The sequence below is a fragment of the Triplophysa dalaica genome, chromosome 2 (genome assembly GCF_015846415.1).
Source record: "Triplophysa dalaica isolate WHDGS20190420 chromosome 2, ASM1584641v1, whole genome shotgun sequence".
NCBI classification, from domain to species: domain Eukaryota; kingdom Metazoa; phylum Chordata; class Actinopteri; order Cypriniformes; family Nemacheilidae; genus Triplophysa; species Triplophysa dalaica.
The window spans coordinates 12866552-12888300 of NC_079543.1; the positions used below are offsets into that span (position 1 = coordinate 12866552).

The window sequence follows — 21749 nt, forward strand, 5'->3', positions numbered from 1 at the left end:
TGGTTCTTTAAAAAGCAAAGGTTAATTCTTGGTTCCTAACACAGGTCTATATACCATTTCACTCTCCTGAGGATCTTTCACTAGTAATGTTTTGTATCAACAAGTTTCATTTCTGCTTTAAGAATGCATTTGGGTGCATTTTTTTTACATGTATATTTGTTTTTTATATATTTGATTACAGAGTTTAAGATGACAGGATGACAATGGGAAGGGTAGACATGAACCAGCATTCCCAAAAGCTCATTCTTTCTTGTTTGTAAAAAGCCTATGCACTGTCGCCGCATCAATATATTTAATCCTACAATGTCTGCTTTTAAGTGTAAAATATCATAGCTAAAGAGCCTACCATCTAACAAAAGAGACACACCACACCGTGATCCTGAATATGTAATTATGTAAAATACTATCAAAGCCATCCTGACAATGAAGAAAAAAGGAATAATTGCAAATAAACAACATTTTGCACAAATCATTTCAGTAAAGTAAGTTTGGTAAAGGGGAGGTATGGAACATCACTAGTAGGCCACTGTGAAATGCGGTGTTCATTATTTCCTTTATGAGTGGGTGTATGAAAACAAAACCAGTGGATACCTCTGATGCAAAAACAGGTATGCTTGCCATTTGCTGTAGTGAATAACGCAAACAAAAACACAGTATGTGACTGACAATACTGTCGCACTTTATTATTTCAGATTAACCTTTTACAATACAAATGTAATACAGCTGTAAAAGGAAAAGGAGGTGAAAATTGACATTTTATAATGAAAGGTGTGTTAAACTTATCAAGAAACAGTGTACTTCCCTGTAGTGGGAAAGTAAGACATACAATATTACTTTATTCCAGTTATTCTTTCTTGAAGAGTGTTTCCTCTGATAAACTCAAACCTCAGTAAAGCTAACAATAATGTTTTTGTCTGCTTATTGACTTTTCTGCTGTAACACAATGACAGAGATGAAACTATCAGATAATACAGGTTTGCTTGGATTTCTGCCTTTTTTTGGAATATACTGTATTTCAATCCAATGTGTGTGGCATATATTAAGACAAGAAAGGAATCTCAAAAATATACACTCCATTATAGATAATGCATCTTATTTAGTACTAAGAGTGATTAAAGTGTTTATGTTGCACTGAATTTCAGTTTTATTAGAAGATGGTGTACTTGTTTGGTCAGGGTGAACATCTGAGCATAGCAGCATTTTCTTTCATCTGTGTTTCAAAAAGAAAGGAAGGAAAGAGGGAAAAGGAGGAATTAGCCGATATTCCATTGAAGCGTTTAAGTAGCATCTATGAGCATCTACACCTGAATTGTGGGACAGGCTGCCAAAACTTCTGGTATAGATAATATACCTTAGGTTGAGACTTGAGAGTTAATGATGGGTTGGGCTGATGAACCCCCCAAATCCCTTTTTATTCCAGTTAAAACCGTTTCCTGTTTCCTGTGACACTCAAAACATCTATGAAAGTAAATCAATTATAAAAAATACCTTTGTTGAGATTTAAAAAAAACATTCAACGTCATGAATGCAACGCTGGAAGGCAAGATCACATGTATAAGCACCTGGCCCAAAGGTAACTTCCGGTCTGTTATTGGTTCTAATATAACTATATATTTTGCATTTAATTAATATTAAACAAACTGGGAAATGATGACTCTACAACATAAACTGGAAGGGAAGGAACTGACATTTGGAAAGGAACTGACATTGTGCGAAAGCTTTAAAAAACAGTGCCATTAGGTCACTTATTTTAGCACTCATCTTGTTTTTGCAGAAGCAGTTTATAACTTTATCATTTATCATTTTGAACCCTCCTAAAACACTCATATTATATAATGTTTCTAAACAATGATTTCCTGTTGCTGATGGCAACTTAAAAGCCATCAGTCATGACATACGATGAGGTTAGGAGGGCTTCTTGCAAAAGACAGGAAGTGGTAACTCCTTAAACTTCCTGTGGTTCTGTAGATAAACGTGGCTGTGTGAAGTCATACTTCACATTTGACTTCAGTTGCACAAGGTTTTTATGCTCCTTTCCTGATATATTTTATCTGACAGTCACCTTGGGACTTTTGATGAGGAGCTGCAGTACATTGTGATGATGGCATTTCTTAAACAACAGGAATCAAACTCGAAATTTTCAGAGCATAAAACTTATTTGTGGGTGGAACTCACTTGTCCGTAACCAAACCAATCTCATCCCCCATTGACCCCCATAGTGTTTATTTCCCCTACTATGGCAGTAAATGGGGATGCGATCAGTTTGGCTACTGACATTCCTCTAAATATCTTCCTTTGTGTTCATCAGGACAAAAACATTTATACAGGTTTGGAACAAACCAGGAGAGAGTCAATGACTGTTCCTTTAAATTCACTGTAAGAGAACCTTGTGTATAACAATGTTTTTGTTGGTGTCTTCTCTGTATATTTTAGCCACAATATTTTATTTAGCTACTGCAACCATGAAATGCCCTTTTCCTATCTAACCTCTCTGATGACCTCTTGATTCTAAAAGAGGATAGTAGGGGAAACAAAATCAGGAAGATGTTGAGTGTGAATAGGCCTCTCTTAACTTTCTTCTGGTTATACATGTAGGTTTGCTGTTCATCGTCTGCTCTGTGAAAGGTTTCGGTGGGCTGGCCAGTTTTTAAAGGGATAGTTAAACAAAAAATCAAAGTTACTTAATCTCTAGTTGTCCCAGACATGTATATATTTCTTTCTTTCATTGAACGCAGAGTATCATGATTCCGCCTAATCGTGTCATGTTTATTCTCCATCTGGTGGCAGAGTCATGGCGAAGGCTTAGGTTTTATGTCGTTCTTTTTCTATACTCTCTCTCTGGTCCTCGTCTCTGTTCCCACCATCTCGTTTCCTCGTTGGCTTTCCTTCAGTGTTTAATCCCCATCACCTTGTTCTTGTAATTATCCTTTGTTAGTCTACCCTTAAATAGTCCTCTTGTTTCATTGTCCTGTGCTAGTTCGTTTTGTAACTTGTGCTGTGTACCATGCCTTGGTCTACGTGCTGTGATTGAAATCTTGTTAACCCTCGGTGTCATTCACCAAGTGTTGTATCAAGTAAGTGTAGTTTAGTGTTTGTATTAAGTGTTTCGCTTCATCTAGTTTAGTTAGTCATTGTGCCTGTGATTTATTATTTCCTTTTAGTCTAGTTTCCCCTATTGTGGGTGTTTTGTTATTCCCTTTTTGTATGTTTAATAAATTCTCATTGTTAACCCCTTCACCGCTGCCTGCAATTGGGTTATTCCCCATCAGATTCATACACCAGAGAAAGATATTTAGACGAATGGCTGGAACCAGATCTTGGACCCCATTGATTACCATAGCAGAAAAAATGACAATTTGACAAAAGTGCCCCAGAACATTTTGCTGTCCTACATTCTTCACAATATCTTTTGTGTTCAACAGAACAAAAAAATATAAAGTAATTTGTCATACTAAAGTGGTAAATGTGGTCCAAGAACTGTTTGGAAGCAATCATTCTTGAGTAAATGGTTGAAAGGATGATCGCTTAAACTCAGTCTGTACTGAAAACCTTACTGGGTGTTTGCATATTTTAAATCATTATTTATCTGATGGTGATAAGAAGGAAGTGAATCATAAATGATCTGCATGTTTTTGTGCCGTCAACCAAATATATAAAAAAATATACAATGTATCAACCAAAGAATAGCCAGAAGCAAATATGAATATAATCTAGCATTTTGCATTTTGTTTTGTTTAAACTATTTTGCAGGCCATGTAAAACAAAGGTCAGATAAATTAAATATTTAGTATTTATACAGTTTTGTCGATTACAGTGAGTCTAACTGAGAAATGTGTATTTAGTAACACCATAGTTTAAAAAGTAGCCTAGAGTTATTGAGGGAAGTAGATTATAGCCTTTATGGTTAATTTAATTCCAGCCATACATAACTGCTTGTTTGGCTCTAGATGTGGGTGGTAGACGATGGTGGTGTGGCCTAGTGGTCAGGGTTGATAACCGTAGGCTTTATTTTTAAACATTGCTGCCTGAGAGGAGGTTCATGAACAGCACTTAAGACACATAACTGTCTCTGTAAATTACTTTGAATAAAAGCCTCAACTCAACTCACCTAGACAGAGGTCGAGGTCTGTTGGTGTGGTTGAACTGAAGTGTGAATAATATAGAAGCAATTGTTGTACAACATGAGTAAACATCCCCTCATCACATACTACAGATGCTCTGAGTGGTCTTATAACATTAAAGAGCCTGACTGGGACAGGAAGTTTTAACCTCTACCACAATCACCTGCAGCTTTTCTAAAATGTTTTTGTGTGCACCTTGCAAACCGTTTTGAAGCAGCATCCATTTAAAACTTATTTTAACCCAGTGCCAGAAAGTTGGTAGTAGACTCTCCAAATTTCTTTTACAAAATTACTGGGTAAGATAACAGGTACAAAGAAAATATTGTACCTGATTTTGTTTACATTACAAGGCACAGTTAAATATTTTGATCAGGTGGAATTGTACCTTCACATTAGCTTTATTGGTGACATTGTATTAATTTACAAAGATAACCACAATTCAAAAGTCTTTAAACCCTCAAGCAATACATTTATTTTGGTAATATTTTACTATAGATCCATTTAGTTACTAGTAGTAAATTATTAGATAATTCAAACTAACAATAAATATGTTTTCAGTCATGGGAGATTTGACAAAATTCATAAAATGAGTAGGTACTTGATAACACGATAAAAACATAAAAACATACATGGGTTGGGAATCGTTGCCAGATGAGGTGGAAAATTTTATGTCGAGAATCGACAATGTTATTTGGGGGAGAATGCAAACTTTCCAATCTACTCTCTTTTCTGTTTTCCGGAAGCCTTCAGACAGAGGAGGGGAAATACTGATTGTGGGTAAGGTTTGTGTGACATTGACCTGCGAATGCATATACTGAATTGAGTTTACAGTACCTCACCCCATACCCTAAAATCACAGCTGCAAAGGCTAATTTTCAAGGATTTTACAAGGTGGCAAAGCAACGCTAAATGGCTATCCTAACCCCGTATCACAGGGGAAAAGTCAAATCATAATATAACATACAAATGAGGTAGTAGTAAATAGGAATTCACACAAATGAGCCACCTTGTAAAAAAAGTATGAAATCCCATCAGATTGCGTTGATATATATATACATACATGTGAAGGATATTGCCTATTAAAATACTTTAGATTGAAAGTTGTGATTACTGACACAAAAAAGGTGGAGATTCGTGTCCATGAACACAAATTAATAGATTGCAGTTTGAGTCACTATCACAAATTCCCTTGAGACTGTGTTGTTTATTCCCAGACATCTACCGTTAAAATTAATAACAGGGTACTGTGAGTCATCAATACCTTACAAATAAATAAGAAATAATTATGTCTAATAAGCATGTATGTTGTTATATTTACAATTGTCTAACACAATTGCATACTTGCATTTCTTGTCTGTATCTTGGTTAAAAGCCACAGAAATAGTTGTATTTCTTGCGGAAGGTTTGTATTTACAAATGAGCTAATCGAATATTTCAAATCAATATTTAGTTTCCAATTATTTACTCACGAGACAATAATTTTTGCATCTGCGTCAGGGACACCATGTCAGATGTATTCTGTGATCTCGATTATGAGAAAAATCATGAGCACGGTTATTATAATGTAAATGTGAAAAATTCACCACTGTAAAGGAAAGGGATGCACTCCGAATCGTTTGAGCTATTTTGTTTATGTAATCATTGAAGGCCAAAATGGATGATAAAGATTAATTAACTATTTATTGCATTGCCCTAATAAAATGATTCATTATTAAACATGAATGTTTATACCTTGGTTATTTCACTCCATTTAAAAGTTTTCCCTTTAAATAAAAATGTTGCCATCATTAATTCGCCTTTATTCACCATCATTTTTCAACCTGAGCAACTCCTCACAGAAAAGAGTCTTTTGAAACACAAAAGAAGATATTTTGAGAAATGCCACAATGGCTTTGTGTCCATAAAATGGTAATAAATTAGGGCCACACGCAGCAACCCTGGGGATGCTCAGGGCTCAGGCCCCCCAGGAAATTCATTAGATAAGATTGGTTTGGTGCGTTCGATTTCTTTTGGCTCTGTGCAGACCTACTTGCGTGTGATATAAAAGCATTAGGAAAATGATTAACTTTACTTTTACATCAAACGCCGGCCTCTCTATGCAATGCCACATGAAGTCAAGCACATTTAAAACAATTAGCAATAAATAATGTAAACAATTTGAAAAGTGGCCATTAATACCTATGTTAGCAGTAAAGATTCCTTGGGACCCATCATACGGGCACAAGGCTTCTCCTATCACTGTTATGCTGACGACACCCAGATCAAAATCTTGTTTAACCCACACGATACCACTGTAGCAGCTCACATTACAGCCTGCCTAAACATATCAGCTTGGATGAAGAGCATCACCTCGAGCTGAACCCTGCCAGGACAGAACTACTCCTGTTTCCGGCACACCCAAGGTACAACACAATCTCATCATCCAACTTGGCAAAACCACAATCACTCCTTCCAAAACAGCCAGGAACCTCGGAGTCATATTTGATGAAAAGCTGTCGTTTAATGATCACATTGCAATGACAATGCGGTCATGCAGATATGCCTTATTCAACATTAGAAATATTAGACCCCATCTCACTGAGCGTGGGCCGCAACTCCTTGTCAAGGCCCTGGTAATATCAAGGTTGGACTACTGCAATGCTCTCCTTCCTGGTCTTCCTTCAAAGGCTATCAAACCACTCCAGCTGGTTCACAACGCAGCAGCACACCTCATCTTCCAACATCCCAAAGGGCTCATGTGACATCCATTTTATCTCTCTCCACTGGATACCGGTTGAAGCCCGTATAAGATTCAAGTCACTAATGCTTGCCTAAAAGACTATCGCTGGATCTGCACCGGCATACTTTCTGACCCTCCTAGACTCCTACACCCCATCAAGATCCCACCCTGCGTTAAGCCAGCCAGCGGCGTCTTGTATTGCCTTCTTATAAGGGCAGTAAATCGCTTTCCCTCTCATTCTCCGTCACAACTTCTTACTGATGGAACATTCTTCTGATCTCAGTCCGGTAAACCACATCTCTCACAACATTCAAAAAACTACTTAAAACCCATCTCTTCTGTGAATACTTGACAGAAACATTTGGAAAAAAAGATGAAATAAAAACGAACCCTCTCTCTCAACAGGTATTGGTCTGGCTTTTTTCCCTGAACTCTCTGTAAGTCGCTTTGGATAAAAGCATCTGCTAAATGATTAAATGTAAATGTAAATGTAATATAAATGTAAAATATTTTTAAAACATAACTTCTAAGAGGATCCCCATCCTGGAGGTATCACGTCAAGAGCAGGCAAGGCCTGTTGACATGCCCGCCTGCACCCACCAGTGTTGTTTGGTTACCAACATTCTCAAGATCAAAACAAATTATTTTTTGTTCTGTTGAAGAAAGAAAGTAATACAGGTTTGGAATGACAGGTGGGTGGGTTAACTATAAACTAAATTAATTTTTTTGATAAACTATCCCTTTTACTACTGTTAACAAATGTAAACATGTATCCATATTATATCAATTCAAAAAGATTGCAGGAAAACTTTTATATCACATAACACCTGTGTATCAAACACATGTTCTGAAATTCGAAGTATGAAATTAATGTAAGCATTAAATTAAGTACAGACATGTGTGGTGCTACTGACCATATCAGTAGGTGAAGTCAGCACCTCTTCAGGCATATACACAGACAAATAAGCAGCACAAGAGCCACACAGCTTGCAGAAATCAGAATGACATATCCGTTTCTAGCTGTTAAAAGAAAGATATCACATGTTATACAACAGTTAAAACATTGGATTTTACTAGGATATTTTTTAGACATAAAAGAAAGGCACTTAGAAAATTATCTTATGCTGTTCATTAAGGACAAAGTGAAAATATCAGATGCAATTTTACTTTACTATTTTAGTCCTGGTTTAACTCACGTTTGTTTAGATAGACAAATATAGGCGACCCAAGGCCCTGATGATGAACTTCGCACTTAAGTTCATCGTCAAGTAGTTCAGCCCGCAGCTGAATGGAACTGACCACCATTGTGGTACCGTCTCCCAGCTGGTAGAATGATGTCACAGAAGGGCCCAGTGTTTGGTTATGACCCTCCACATTCCAAGAGATCTCTGCAGCAGGACGGGACACAGCTGTGCAGTTTGCCTCAACAGTGTCTTGTGATAAAATGATGTAACTGGCTTCAGGTTTGGGTAAGACTGGAAAACACGTTAAAGGCATATTAAAATAACCTTTATTTCCTTTTTTAGTATCAAACAAGAAAAACGTTGTGCCGGTTTTTGTCTATACAATAGCATGTATCGTGTACAATCCCTAATTTAAAAGAGCTAAAAGAGGTGCAACCCCCTTAATGTCCATGTCTAAGCTTTTTTTTTTTGAAAGTGACCTATAGTCAGATATGGTGACCCATACCAAAATGTGACCTCTGCTTTTAACCCTTCCAGTGAGTAGTGGCAAGTGGCGAACACACGTACACCCGGAGCAGTGGGCAGCTATCACTGCAGTGCCTGTGGAGCAAGTATGGGTAAGATACCTTGCTCAAGAGCACCTCAGTCATTAACCGCTGACCGTGAGAATCAAACCAGAAACCTTCTGATCACGAATCCGACTCTCTAATCACTAGGCCACGACTGCCCAGGTTTTACCAGGGTTTAATGCCAAAGCCTATCGATAAACATTTGGGCTTTGCTTTTAAACATCCCGTGTCGACATTATTCTGACCAAGTTTAAATGGAGAGGTCTATTTTATCACTTGAACCACCAGAGTTTGCTGTATACCTAAAACCACCTGTGGGTAAAATTTACCCATGCAAATGACTACAGTTACATATAGTTCATATAGTGGTGAACAGTGATAAGGGACTGGTGATGACGATTAGTACTCTGGTGATTGTGTTGCAGAGATTGCGTTGGGAACCTGGTGATTCTGTGACAGTACCCCCCCTTCACAGTCTGAGAGTTTAAATGCGGAGGTGGTCGACCTCTGCCTCGGGGAGCAGGTCTCTCTGGGTGGGTATTGTGGAAGTTGGTAAGTAGTTCTGGGTCAAGGATATCATCTATTGGGACCAAGGATCATTCCTCGGGCCTGAAGCTCAAACTGTGAAGACCTCTCCAGTCTCCTACAGGGGAGGCACTTCTTCTTCACCAGGTTATGTGGTGAGAGATGGAGAGATGGGTGAGTTATATGGCTGTAATTGTGAAACACGGAAGACGGGATGAATGTGGTGGGGCTGAGGGAGTTGTAACCCGAAGGCTCCCTGACTGATCTCCTTGATAATTTTGAACGGCCCGATGTATCTGTAACTAAACACCTTAAAAGGGGAGGCGAAGTTGAATGTATTAGTGGACAACCAAACCCTTTGTCCCACGAGGTAAGTTGGTGTCTCAGAGCGATTAGCGTCTGCGGTTCGTCTCTGTCGCATTATCACCCCCTGCAGATGATGATGTGCTGAGTCCCAGACCCTTGCACTCTCCTGGAACCAATGTTGAACTGATGCTACCTCCGATTGTTCTTCCATCCAGGGAAACATAGGAGGCTGATAGCCAACTACACTCTGGAATTGGGTTAGACCTGTTGCTTGCTGACGGAGCGAGTTTTGTGCGTACTCGGCCCATGGAAGAAATTGGCTCCAGGAGTTCTGGTTGTTATGAAGAAGGTTTGGAGAAAACGGCTCACCTCCTGAATCTTCTATTCCGTTTGTCCATTGGTCCGAGGGTGATACCCTGAGGAAAAGCTTACGGTCACATCTAAGAGGATTTCCATACTCGAGAAATGAACTGGGGACCTCGGTCAGATACAATGTAATCGGGGATGCCAAAAAAACGGAATACATGTTGGAAGAGGAGTTCTAAGCTTTGCATGGCAGTAGGAAGACCCTTCAGTGGTATTAGGTGGATGGATTTGGAGAAATGGTCGACGATGATTGTATCCTTTGTGAAGATCCTTTGTGAAGTCTACTCCTAGATATGACCATGGGTGGTTTAGGATGGGGAGAGGACAAAGTTTACCAGACGGGAGTCAGTGGGGGGGGGATTTGAGATGGCACATTCCTTGCATCCACTCACAAACCTTCTGACATCCTGAGCCATGTTGGGCCCCCAAAGCGATGTTTCAGCAGTGAGAGGGTTTGATTTGCACCTGAGGTGACCAGTGTCTGCCGAAGTATGTGCCTTGATAATGAGGTTTCCAGTGAGTTGTAGGAACGTACTTGTGGTTAGGTGGACAGCCTGGTGGAGCATTTTGTGATGTGTCGGGAATCGTGTCTTCTTTGCTCCATAGAATTGAATTGACAAAGAGATTATCTAGTGGTACGTTTTCAGAAGATTTTGTTTCTTCCCCGGATGAGTATAGACGGGAGAGGGCATCAGCTTTAAGGTTCTTGTCTCCTGGACTGTAGGTGATAATAAAGTTGAACCTTGTGAAAAAATAGCAAACAGCGGGCTTGACAAGGATTGAGTCGTTTCGCTTCACGTAGATACTGTAGATTCTTGGTATCTGTGAACATAGTGAAGGGATGTCTAAGTTTTGGGGGATTCCCCTGATGCTGGGAAAAGACGGCTCCCACACCTGTTCGGGATGCATGCATCTACTTCCAATGTGAAGGGCTTGGTTGGATCGGGAAGGACGAGGAGAGGTGCTGAACAGAAGAAGTTTTGAGTGCCTGGAAGGCTTGATTCCCTTTCACGAGTCCAGGACGGGGTTTTCGGTTTTCCTCTGAGAAGAGTTGTAAGCACTTGAGTAATGTAACTCTAGTTATGAATGAAGCGGCGGCAAACCCCAGAAATCTCTGTAATTTCTTGAAAGTTGAAGGAACTGGCCAGGCTTTAATGGTTTCCACCTCCCTACCGTACATACTCACACCTTTTGGTGTTCTGAAAGGGTTTTGGTGAAGATGAGTATGTCGTCTATGTTGATTAAAACTGAGTGGTTAAGGAGGTCTCTGAAGATGGAATGGATGAAGACTTGAAAGATCGAAGGGGCGTTAACTAGGCCGTACGGCATGACTAAATATTCAAAATGGCCGGTTGGCATCACAAATGCTGTTTGCCATTCCCATTCACTTATGAAATGCCCATCTGAAGCACAATATAGACACAGCCCCTGGGTCAGCCACTGTCGACGTTCTGAGAAGTGAAATTGGTATACACTTGCATAGCCTCTGGTTCTGGAGAAGATGGATCTGGCTGGCGGTGTTGTGAGGGGTCCTTTAATTCCATCATCACAGGTCAGCATACTATTTTCCGTTCCGATCGACAGTTTAATAAATCGCTCCAGATAGGCGGTAGGCGGTCAGAAGAGCACATTCATTCCAGACACTAGCAGCCAGTAGATACGAAACCTCAAGGAGTAATCCGCAGTAAACATCTTTCCCTGTCTAAAATGATAATGAATGTTACACTCTGTAGAAGATTAACGAGCATTGATGAAGGAAGCCTTTACATTCCTCCGCCAGACTAGAATAGGACGCCGGTTTACCCATGGGACCTGCGACAACGTGTCTTGAGTCGGTGCAGTGACTAGTGCAGTGACTCGTGAGGCGACTAGTTAACTTTTATTTTTGTTTAGTAATAATATGAATAAGAGAACAATACCAATAAACTTGAATTAGCCTAATCATAAAACAAAAATATTTTATTCATTACATCATTGTTTGGATTTTTTCAGGAAGTGGCAGACGTGAATAGATAACACAATAGCGAACAAAAAGCAATGACAAATTGCAAAACAAAAAGTAATAATTAATCCAGTTTAAACATATATGAGTACACCAATACATCTTTATATGAATGTGCAGTGTCTTACAGTCAGCCAACACATTGCTCAATGACAGCACAACAATAAAGTAAATGAATGGGTAAATTTGACCCGGTGGCGCATATAGGTACTTTTCTTCACAAGTCTTCTTCTTTGTTAACAACAGAGGATTGTAAATAACACAATTTTAGTAAAAGTCAATGACTGGGAGACTTGGATATTTTAATTAACATCTGTTATGTACCTTTTACCCTGTGGTGATGGCAATTGGTAGTGCTATGGCTGTGACTTTACATGTCTGTATATGAACTTTATGCTGGTCTTGATCTAAATCACTAACTGCACACAGAAGACATGAGAAACTTCCATTTTCCCCCTTTCTTCAACAAATGTATTGCCTCGCTATGGCAACACCGCTCATGATCAAAAATCTGTTTGATACAATAGCAAGAATCCCCTACTTAGGAATTTTTTTATTTCACCGTATGAACTTCTCAGAAAATCGAACTTTTACATTTTTGTGCAATACACACATAGCCTAATCATAAAACATCAAAACACATCCTTTTTGTGTCTAGTAAAACGGGCAATGCAGAGCATCCTTAACAACAAAAGAAACAAGGGTTTAAACAGCTTTTTGTTCTTGTCAACAAACTTTTGTCTTATAAGTGGTAGCTTCAACTGCAACACAAAAGTGATGTTATGCTGATGGCAAGTTGACATAGGTCATGTCTGCCGCAGACTCCATCAAAGACAGACTATATGACGTAAGTCAGATAAAAAAGAAACAGAACAAGAGTCTTTCCACTGATGATACTGTGTAAGTGTTTTTGGTGAGAAGAGACAGACTGTTTGAGGAATATCAACAGAGAGAAAGCAGACACAGTGGAGCTCTGTTATAGAGGAACAGAGACACAGTAACAGCACTGGCTGTCGTCCCAAACTCGACCCTAAACTACAGTTACAGCCAAGCATTATATAACCACCATCAGTTTTTTCTAATTGTTAACTTTCTGCCTTCAGGGGTTTTACCGTGTTGCTAATACAAAAACTACAATTCAACATGAGATCAATGTGGCACTTATCTCTATTTAATATTTGCTGAAACTGATTTCAAAACCAGTTAAATTCCATTTCCTTTAACATACTTGTATATGTGGTTTACAAAGACTCTCATAAACTATTTCTTTATTGTACCAAATGTAATTTCTTTCCTGTCCCCTAACCTTATAACCTAACCATCAAAGAACACTTTTAGGGGCAGATCACATAGAAAGCGTTTATTGATGTCAGACGCACCTCTTTTGAATTGTTTTCAGTTGGCAGGGAGCGTTTTGCGTGCTCCTTATGCTCATCGGGCACCTCGCTTTTGTCGCTTGCTGTGCCTCGCATTTTTGGCAGAGTGTTCTGAGCGCCTGAAGTTGAAAAAAACTAAACTCTTAGCAGATAAGCTCTTGAGGCCATGCACCTTTTCCCCCCATTGTGAGAGGCATAGTGCACTAATGATATTTTATAGTCCCTAAACAGCATTTGTACACTTAAATACCACTATTTAGTAAATTGTAAATAAATCCCATTAAAAAAAATCAGGAAGCTGGGTCACCATAAATATACCGTACATTTTTATATTTAAAAACATATTTTTTGTTTTTTTATGATTTGACCATTTTTCTGACTATTCCAAAAATAAATAATTCCATTAAATTTCATTTTTTACATTATACACGAAAAATCTGTACAAAATATTTTTTAAATTCTGTGTCTTTTTTCCCCAGTGTATGTTAATTAAGCTTGTTTCTTATAGGACGCTCTTGGGTAGTTCACGCACTGTAGTTGACTTCAGGTTTTACTTTATTTTTGTGGAAGCCAAACTTTAACACAATCTGACCCAAACAAACATTTTCTCCTCTTCACTTTCTCTCTTTCACATTCTTTCAAATACACCCACACACACACATACATTTAAACACTGCAAAAGCAGGATTACAGAGTTGGGGTCTCGTATCGTGTACTGCTGTAAATTACCCAAATAACACTTACGGAAAAAGGCACAGTAGTTTTCCCTCAGAGCACACGTGTGAAATGTGTGAAATGATTTAAACCCACACCAAAACACATGTGATTTGGTGAAAGGTACGCATTTACGTGTGCGTAGGTGCGCAATTACATATAACTTGATGGATGGGTTATGATCAGTTCATAGTTTCACTTCGTGGCATTTCTGGCAAATCTGTATAAATAAGTTGTTTACGGTTTTATCGACTTCCTCATGGTAACAGATATTTTTTCTATTTTGGCAGAATCTTTTTATTTACCACTTGAACAATGTCAACTCATCTGTAAATACATTAAACTCTACATATGCAAATGATTATTCCATTCCATTCCATTTTCTACCGCTTATCCGAACTACCTCGGGTCACAGGGAGCCTGTGCCTATCTCAGGAGTCATCGGGCATCAAGGCAGGATACACCCTGGATGGAGTGCCAACCCATCGCAGGGCACACACACTCACTCACTCATTCACTCACGCACTCACACCCTACGGACAATTTTTCCAGAGATGCCAATCAACCTACCATACATGTCTTTGGAACAGGGGAGGAAACCGGAGTACCCAGAGGAAACCCCCGAGGCACGGGGAGAACATGCAAACTCCACACACACAAGTCGGAAGCGGGAATCGAACCCCCAACCCTGGAGGTGTGAGGCGAACGTGCTAACCACTAAGCCACCGTGCCCCACAAATGATTATATAAATAAAATAATCAAAGGTGTGAAACACTTATGTAAATGAGTATACATTTCTAAAAAAGGGGCGAATAAATATTCATCTGTTCACTCATCATGGAAGTTTATACTTACCATATACAGACAGACAAGCAGTTGCGCTCCTAGAGCCATCTGGATATGTGTGGAACTCGCAGGTGTAACATCCTTCATCCTCTGTCTGAGCCTGGTATATGGAGAGTTGTGTATGGCCGAGGGATGGATTTAGAGATAACCGGTCGTGGAAGGGTGCTTCAATGATAGGCTTGCCATTCTTGTAATAAGAAGCAACAGTAGTGGTGTCCCCCTGCTCAGCTGTTTTTGTCCATAAAACCTGCTGGACTCGCTTATTGAGGATGTACTTGCATGAAAAAGTAACAAGCTTTCCACTCACAGCAGTTTTGTTGCCCATCATCTCCACCTTTGCTAGAGAAAATACAAACAGAAAAAATGACTGAGATTTGTGAAAGTATTAGGAACTTTGTGAGTAATGTGACTCTCTCATAAGGTCATAACATCTTATTTAACCTGTCACAAACAGATTTATCTTGCTACAGACCTGTGGTTTCCTAATAATACGGCGGTTTGTGCATAAAGGTGGTTCTTAACCACGTCCTGTTTGGGCATTACAGTGAATTATATATCCTGTCACGTTTCATCAAGTGTAATGTGACAACTGCTTATAATGGTAATTCATTAGGGGCACATGTCTAACACGTTTTTTTTTTGCTATGATAATTCAGCCAGTTTTCCTTTGCAATTAAAAGTGTGGAAAAGGCATTAAAGCACAGAAAGAATGTTCAACCTGTTTTAGATATTTTTAGAAAGTGTAAAAGTGGTTCACCCCACCCATTAGTGAGACACACGTCCTTCCTTTCTGCTGACCGGACGGGTACACATCAAAAAGACACTGATAACAACCCTCATTGGCTGGCCCAGCTTTGCTGATGGTGATGATGCTGGCGTGAGCATCCTGAGCAGAAACTTCTGCGGTAAGCTCAACTCCTTCCACTTTGGTGGCACGTTCAGGCTTTCTGGGCTGGTAGTGCAATAAAGTTGTATTTGTCATATCTAACCACAGCACCTGTTTTAGAACCTCTCCTGTCTTCATGGTAATATTACATCCCATCATGAAGGGACGTCCAGCTACTGCCTGAAGATGTGATGGTGCGATGACCTTACCTAGATAATACCAATTAGAGAATCACAAGACTTAAAAGAACAGTTTACCCAAAAATGATAATTCTGTCATCATTTACTCACCTTCTTTTCATTTTAAACCAATATGACTTTCTTGCTTCTGCAGAACACAAAAGAAGATATTTTGAAGAATGTTAGTAATTGAACAGTGCTGGCATCCATTCACTTCTATTGTATTCCCAAAACACCAATGCAAGTGAATTGGTGTCATTTAAGAACATTCTTCAAAATATATATATCTTTTGTGTTCTGTGGAAGAAAGTCAAACAGGTTTGAAATGACAGATTTTTATTTTTGGGCACTTTTACCAAAAGACAGAGGTGAAAAACTTTTCTATAATGATGGTTACATTTTTTCATTGTTAAAAGATATTTTACAACATAAACTGTAAGAGACTAAGATGTTACAGAGTAAAGCATAGATAAAAGAGTTAAACAGGTACCATGCAGTCGAGACAGCAACATCAGTGTTGCCCAGAGCTGCAGGAACAGAGCTGCCATAAATCTGCTCATCATAGAACTGACTGCAAGACGATCACTAAAGAAAAATGAGACAATCATATTATGCATTTACAGAATTTAGTAAGAACCAGTCACATGCATTACAGAACAGCTCCACAAACAGGCAATATCTGTATATAAAATATAGAAATACTGTGTATATACACAACCGGTCTAAAGTTTGGATCACTTGACCAAAATTTTTCTCATGCTCTTAAGAATCTTTTAATCTGAAGGTTTAAATGTTTCAATGTTTGTAATTACTTGTATGGAAAAAAATATAATCGTTCTTTGACAAGGGCAGAGTGACCAGGCAAGAGGCGGATGCAGTTTTAATAAGATTTAATAAAATAAAACAAAATTTATCCACAATCTGAGACCAGAGACAAGAAGCAACATGCAACAACTATTGACATTTACATTATGCATTTGGGAGATGTTTTTATCCAAAAGGATTTACATTACATAATCCTATACTTTTGTTTCTAAGTACGTGCAATCCCATTGGATCGAACCCCCCCCCCCCCGTGGAGCAGAGGCGGGCAGGGCTGGAAACCAGTCAGACCCAGGCAGGCCCAGAAGGCCAGTTGTGGATATCTTGGACGAGGCAGGGAGCTCAGAAGCAGCCATCTTGGACGAGGCAGGAAACTCTGTGGGAGCGCACAGTCCACACACAACAGGGCAGCAGCCACCACTGGAAGAGCAGACTTCAGGGCCAGAACCTCAGGATTGGACGCCTCCGGGACCACTGGATTTGGGACCACCGGCCTGGCCATAATGGCTGGAGGCTCTTGGCTGACAGCCATCTTGTGAGCGGGCTCTGGACTGGCGGTCTTCTTGCGAGTCAGCTCCGGGCTGGCCACCATTTATGTGGAGCATGCAGGCCAAAGCAAGTGAACCTAGCTCCTTGGTTATTCAGAGCCTGCAGTTCTACTGCCTCCCCCACAAAAATGTTTAAGGCAGTCATCCACCACCTGTCCACCTCTCCTACAGTGAGAGCCCTTTAGGAACAGGGCAAAGTCCAGAAAATTCACCAAGTTACCCTCGAGGACCATTACGAATGAGATGATCAATAAATGGTTGATTTAATCCGTAGCAAAAAAAATCTATATATGCAAATTCTGGTAAATCTGTAACATGGTCCTCGAGGGTAAGATTACCTTGCATGCTGACAAGATTTACTGCTGGATCCGTTGTCAATTCTGTGACAAAAGGGCAGAGTAACCAGACAAGAAGAAGATCCACATGCAAGATTTAATAAGATTAAAACAGGGTAATCCACGATCAAAGACAAGAGGCAACATGCAACAACTGACAACCAAAAGATGAATCACAAGGGCTTAAAGAAGCCATTCTTTTGCTCTTTTTGAAGCTTTGATTATGTTTAGTGTGATGTTTAACAATGGACATTCATGTTTCTAGTTAACAAAAAAACGCCTTATATTTTATATTTCACATTTTTTAAGTCCATTTTGACTGTTGTCCCTCTTCTAACAAAATAACTGGATTTCTTCCGGTCAAAATAAAATACCTCCTTCCGAAACATTCTGATTGGTAAAGCAGTCCAGATCTGTCTTAAACACTAACTCAAGTTTGAAAATTGGACAAGAAACACCTGGGGGAACGATTAACGCGGAACCATTTAACAAAAAGAAGTACAAAGGATAAAAAAAAATCCCTTAATAAACTGGGGAAACAGAGAACAGATTATGTCACGTTACAACATATTTATTTATTTCTAGAAAACAACGTTTTCATTAAAAATGTATATTTTTTAAACGGAGAAGGCCTGCTTAGACGAAGAATGAATAAAAAGCAGGCAGTACAAGTCCAGCATATATGAAAATTCCTTCAATACTGTTTAAAAAGCATCCCAGGTTGAGACATCAAGAAGCTGGATTATAAAATGCCAAGAGAACGATTTTACAAATTCTAGTCAAAGGGTGATTACTTTGAAGGCACTTAAATAGAACTTAGAGCTCATTTATTTTTTATGCTTGTAGTCACAACATAATTCCCACAGTTTAAACAGTATTTTTCAGTTTTGATGGGTATACCATTATTCTTAAATGTGGAAAAAATATAAATAAACAATTAGTGAGTGATGCCAAACTTTTGACCGGTAGTGTGTATTTATATATATATATATATATACATATATACCCCGTATGTATCTATGAAAACCATTTTGAGAGTAAACAAATCTGAATTGGATTTTTGGTCTGGTATTTTAGTGTAATATTAATAACGGTTCTTCATAAAGTGACACACTACCTTTAGATAGACAGGTTCTAATGTACAGCTCTGGTTTAAATCTGTCATCAATGTCATTTGTCCTAAAAGTCTCTTTAAACTCTTTCAAAAGGGAATTTGATTCATTGTGCTATTTATGACACTGGTAGGAATGGTCCAATCCAACATTTCTGGATTCTGTAGAATACGTTGCTTTGCCATGTGGCAAAAAATAAAATACTTATCACTAAACATCTGCATCCTGCCCGTGTCTGTCACCTTTCTGGTGCTCCAGCAACATTGTGGAATTCTAAATAAGTGGCTGAGGAAATAGCTTGCCCTGCCCCTTCTACAAACTATTCATGGTTAAAATGACTTGTGGCTAAGCATTGCCAGGAAGTCCATAGAAAGTGTGGTGCTTAAGGACGACTTGGGGCCCACATGACAAATACATCCAGGCAGCCACACATCCCTGTTGACCTCAAATTCAATGAGCATTTTGTTGTTTTTGTTGATATTTAACAAAATCTAGCTTCTAGTTTTTTTTGTCATTTCATTTTTAAAGTATTATTTTCAGTTTATTTTAATCCTAAATAGCAAATAATTAAATTGGTGATTCATATTTTAGCAGTTCATACATTCAGTAAAAACATGTTGCCACAATCTTGAATAACATTTAATAATTTAAGAAACTATTAGAAATAGTAAGAATAAACTGCAAACATAAGCAGCCATAGCAGCCAGCTTCTGTGCTAAGATTACAAAGTGCATAAAAACTCTGCTTTCCTTTATAAACTTATAAAGAAAACAGACTCACCTTGCAATGCATGGTTACGTTAATTAGTTATGTTCAAATGAAGATGTTGGGAAATCCAGCGACTCAAAGTAGCTCTGGTATGTGTGTGTTTCGGGATACGGATGAAACTGGAAGTGGGGAAGCAGGAGCAGCCACTCGTGGGAAGCATAACAATAAGTGTTTGGAAAGGGCCCAAGCATGTTCAGGGTAAAGTGTTTTAAGCAAACATCTAGTGACATCTAGTGGGACGAGTGTCTACTAGAACTGTTTAGAAAACAACAATTTGAAAGGATTCCTGCTTATTACATATTATAAAAAAAATACTTGTTATCATTTATGTTACGCCCCTGGTCTAGGGTCAGAGGGGAAACATAAATAAAATATCTCAAAATAGTTTTCACGGTCAAGTTTTTTTTTCTACTGCAAAAATTCAAAGAAACAATCCCTTCAGGAGATTGGTTAGAGACAAAATAATAAGCAAAAGGGGCAGCTAACTAAACCCATTTATCTAAATAACCTCCACAAAGCAAATGAACCTAAAAACAATATAACTTCCTCACAAAAAGAAACAAGAAAAAAGGACTTGTAAAAAAAACTTGTAATTATTTACATACTCCCATATCAAAAAGAAGTATACTTGAAGTTTATTTTTTAAGTATAGTTGAGTAGAGTTCAAGTATATTTTTAGTATAATTTATGTGGTAAGTATACTAATATCAATGGACTACAAGTTTACTTGAAAGTGTACTAAGAAGACGGGCATCTGTATGTGTAGTCCACCACTTTATGCATGAAAGCAGGGTTAGGACAGAACGCAACCTTAGAAAGCCCTGGAGCGAATTGCAAACAAGATGGGCTAACCGATAAAGCATGTCAATCGCATACTCGCTTGTTACCAAAGCTACGAGCAGCGCAGTTTTAAGAGAAAGATAGTTATGCCCAACTCTGTCAGAGAGCCAACACAGACTCCACCAGCTTCACCCACTGCAATCTACAGATCTCACTCACCTGAGTACTGATCACACACCTATCACCAACCACACACCATAAAGTCACACTTCCCCGGTTCACTCACTGTCTGGTCTCAAACCTACTACGAGATTATACCCTACCACATTGTCTCCTGAGGATTCACCAAGGACTTTGGACTCCACTCTACTCTACCTTTGTGTGTGCCTTCGGCTCCTGGCTCTCCTGTTTCCGTCTGCTCCAGTGGACTTAACAATCTACTCCTACATCAGCTAAGACTCATATACTCTCATAGCTCAAGCCCCTTGTCTACCCAGTGTGTTCCCATATTCTGTTTTGGTATTTCAATAAACTCCCTTGTCATAGTACCTATCTCCGTGTCCCGTGTCTGCCTGCTGACAAACTCCTTCCAACGGCTCGAAAGAATGATGACAAAGGGCTTCTAAGACAATGGTTTAATGCCATAACGGAACCATTCGCCTAGGCGCTCGTTGTTTATGAAGCACCCCTTTCATAAACCGGCTCATTAATGTGTGTTGTCCGGACAATTTTTCACCAAAACCCATATACACTTTAATTGTAGATGTAGCGGGTACGACTGCAAGGGGTGTGGCTATAGAAATAAAGGTGCCCGGTAGGAAAGAGTTGGGAGAGGTGTATGTTTCTGGCCAGCACGAATAGAAGGTGACCCACCGACTCTCATGTGGATGTTGTGGTGCATAGTGCGTGTCCTGTGAAACACCCGGGAGGGAATATCGGAAAGCTGTGTGATTTCCGAAGTGGACGGATGTTCATGCCGGATCGGAGGAGTTGTTCGTGACCATGTGCGAGGGTGCACATAGGCGGGTCTCATTGGACTAGGCCAAACCGTTGCTCTTGTTATTTCTTATTTTGTTTAGGGTTTCTTTTGGTTTCTTTTTGTGTGATGACGCTTTTTCTCAGCTTTTTTCAGGCCCAGGTGTGACTGGAGTAATTTTTATTTGTTTGTTTGTTGTTTTATGTCGAGCCTTTCCCACTGCATGGCTGCTGCGAGGACAGAAGGTAAAGCACTGTAGGCAGAGATAAGACCTTAATTATTTGTATGTACAGAGTATCTCACCGGGTTTTTATGTTACATTTAGTCATTTAGCAGATGCTTTTATCCAAAGCGACATACAGGTGGGGTAAGCAATGGAAGAAATTGGGACAGCATAAGTACAACAAAAGAATAAGTGCAATCAAAAAAGAAGACTGGTCTCATATAACCTAACACAGTTTACAGAGCTAAGTTAGTTTTTTTTTTTTTAGAGTAGGGAAGAAATAGAAGTCAGAACTGATCAGTCAGGTGTTGACAGAAGAGATTTGTTTTCATACGTTTTTTAAAGATGGCTACAGAATCTGCAGATCTTGTAGCAGCGGGCAGATCATTCC

The 21749-nt window shown here is 39.1% G+C and overlaps 1 protein-coding gene across 2 annotated transcripts; it reads right to left on the bottom strand.

The window, feature by feature from the left end:
- Positions 1-658: 658 nt before the first annotated feature.
- Positions 659-19493, bottom strand: LOC130407824 (OX-2 membrane glycoprotein-like). Of its 2 annotated transcripts, none has more exons than XM_056731106.1 (7): positions 19392-19493; positions 16285-16379; positions 15492-15824; positions 14739-15068; positions 8037-8315; positions 7755-7860; positions 659-1210 (listed from the first exon to the last, which is right to left on the bottom strand). In XM_056731106.1, exons 2-6 carry the CDS (start codon positions 16355-16357, stop codon positions 7772-7774), a joined length of 1104 nt encoding a protein of 367 aa, XP_056587084.1. In that variant the 5' UTR covers positions 16358-16379; positions 19392-19493; the 3' UTR covers positions 659-1210; positions 7755-7771. The 2 variants fall into 2 exon arrangements, with proteins under 2 accessions (XP_056587084.1, XP_056587093.1); XM_056731115.1 differs by lacking the exon at positions 19392-19493 and adding an exon at positions 17503-17530.
- Between the last annotated feature and the right edge of the window lie 2256 nt (positions 19494-21749).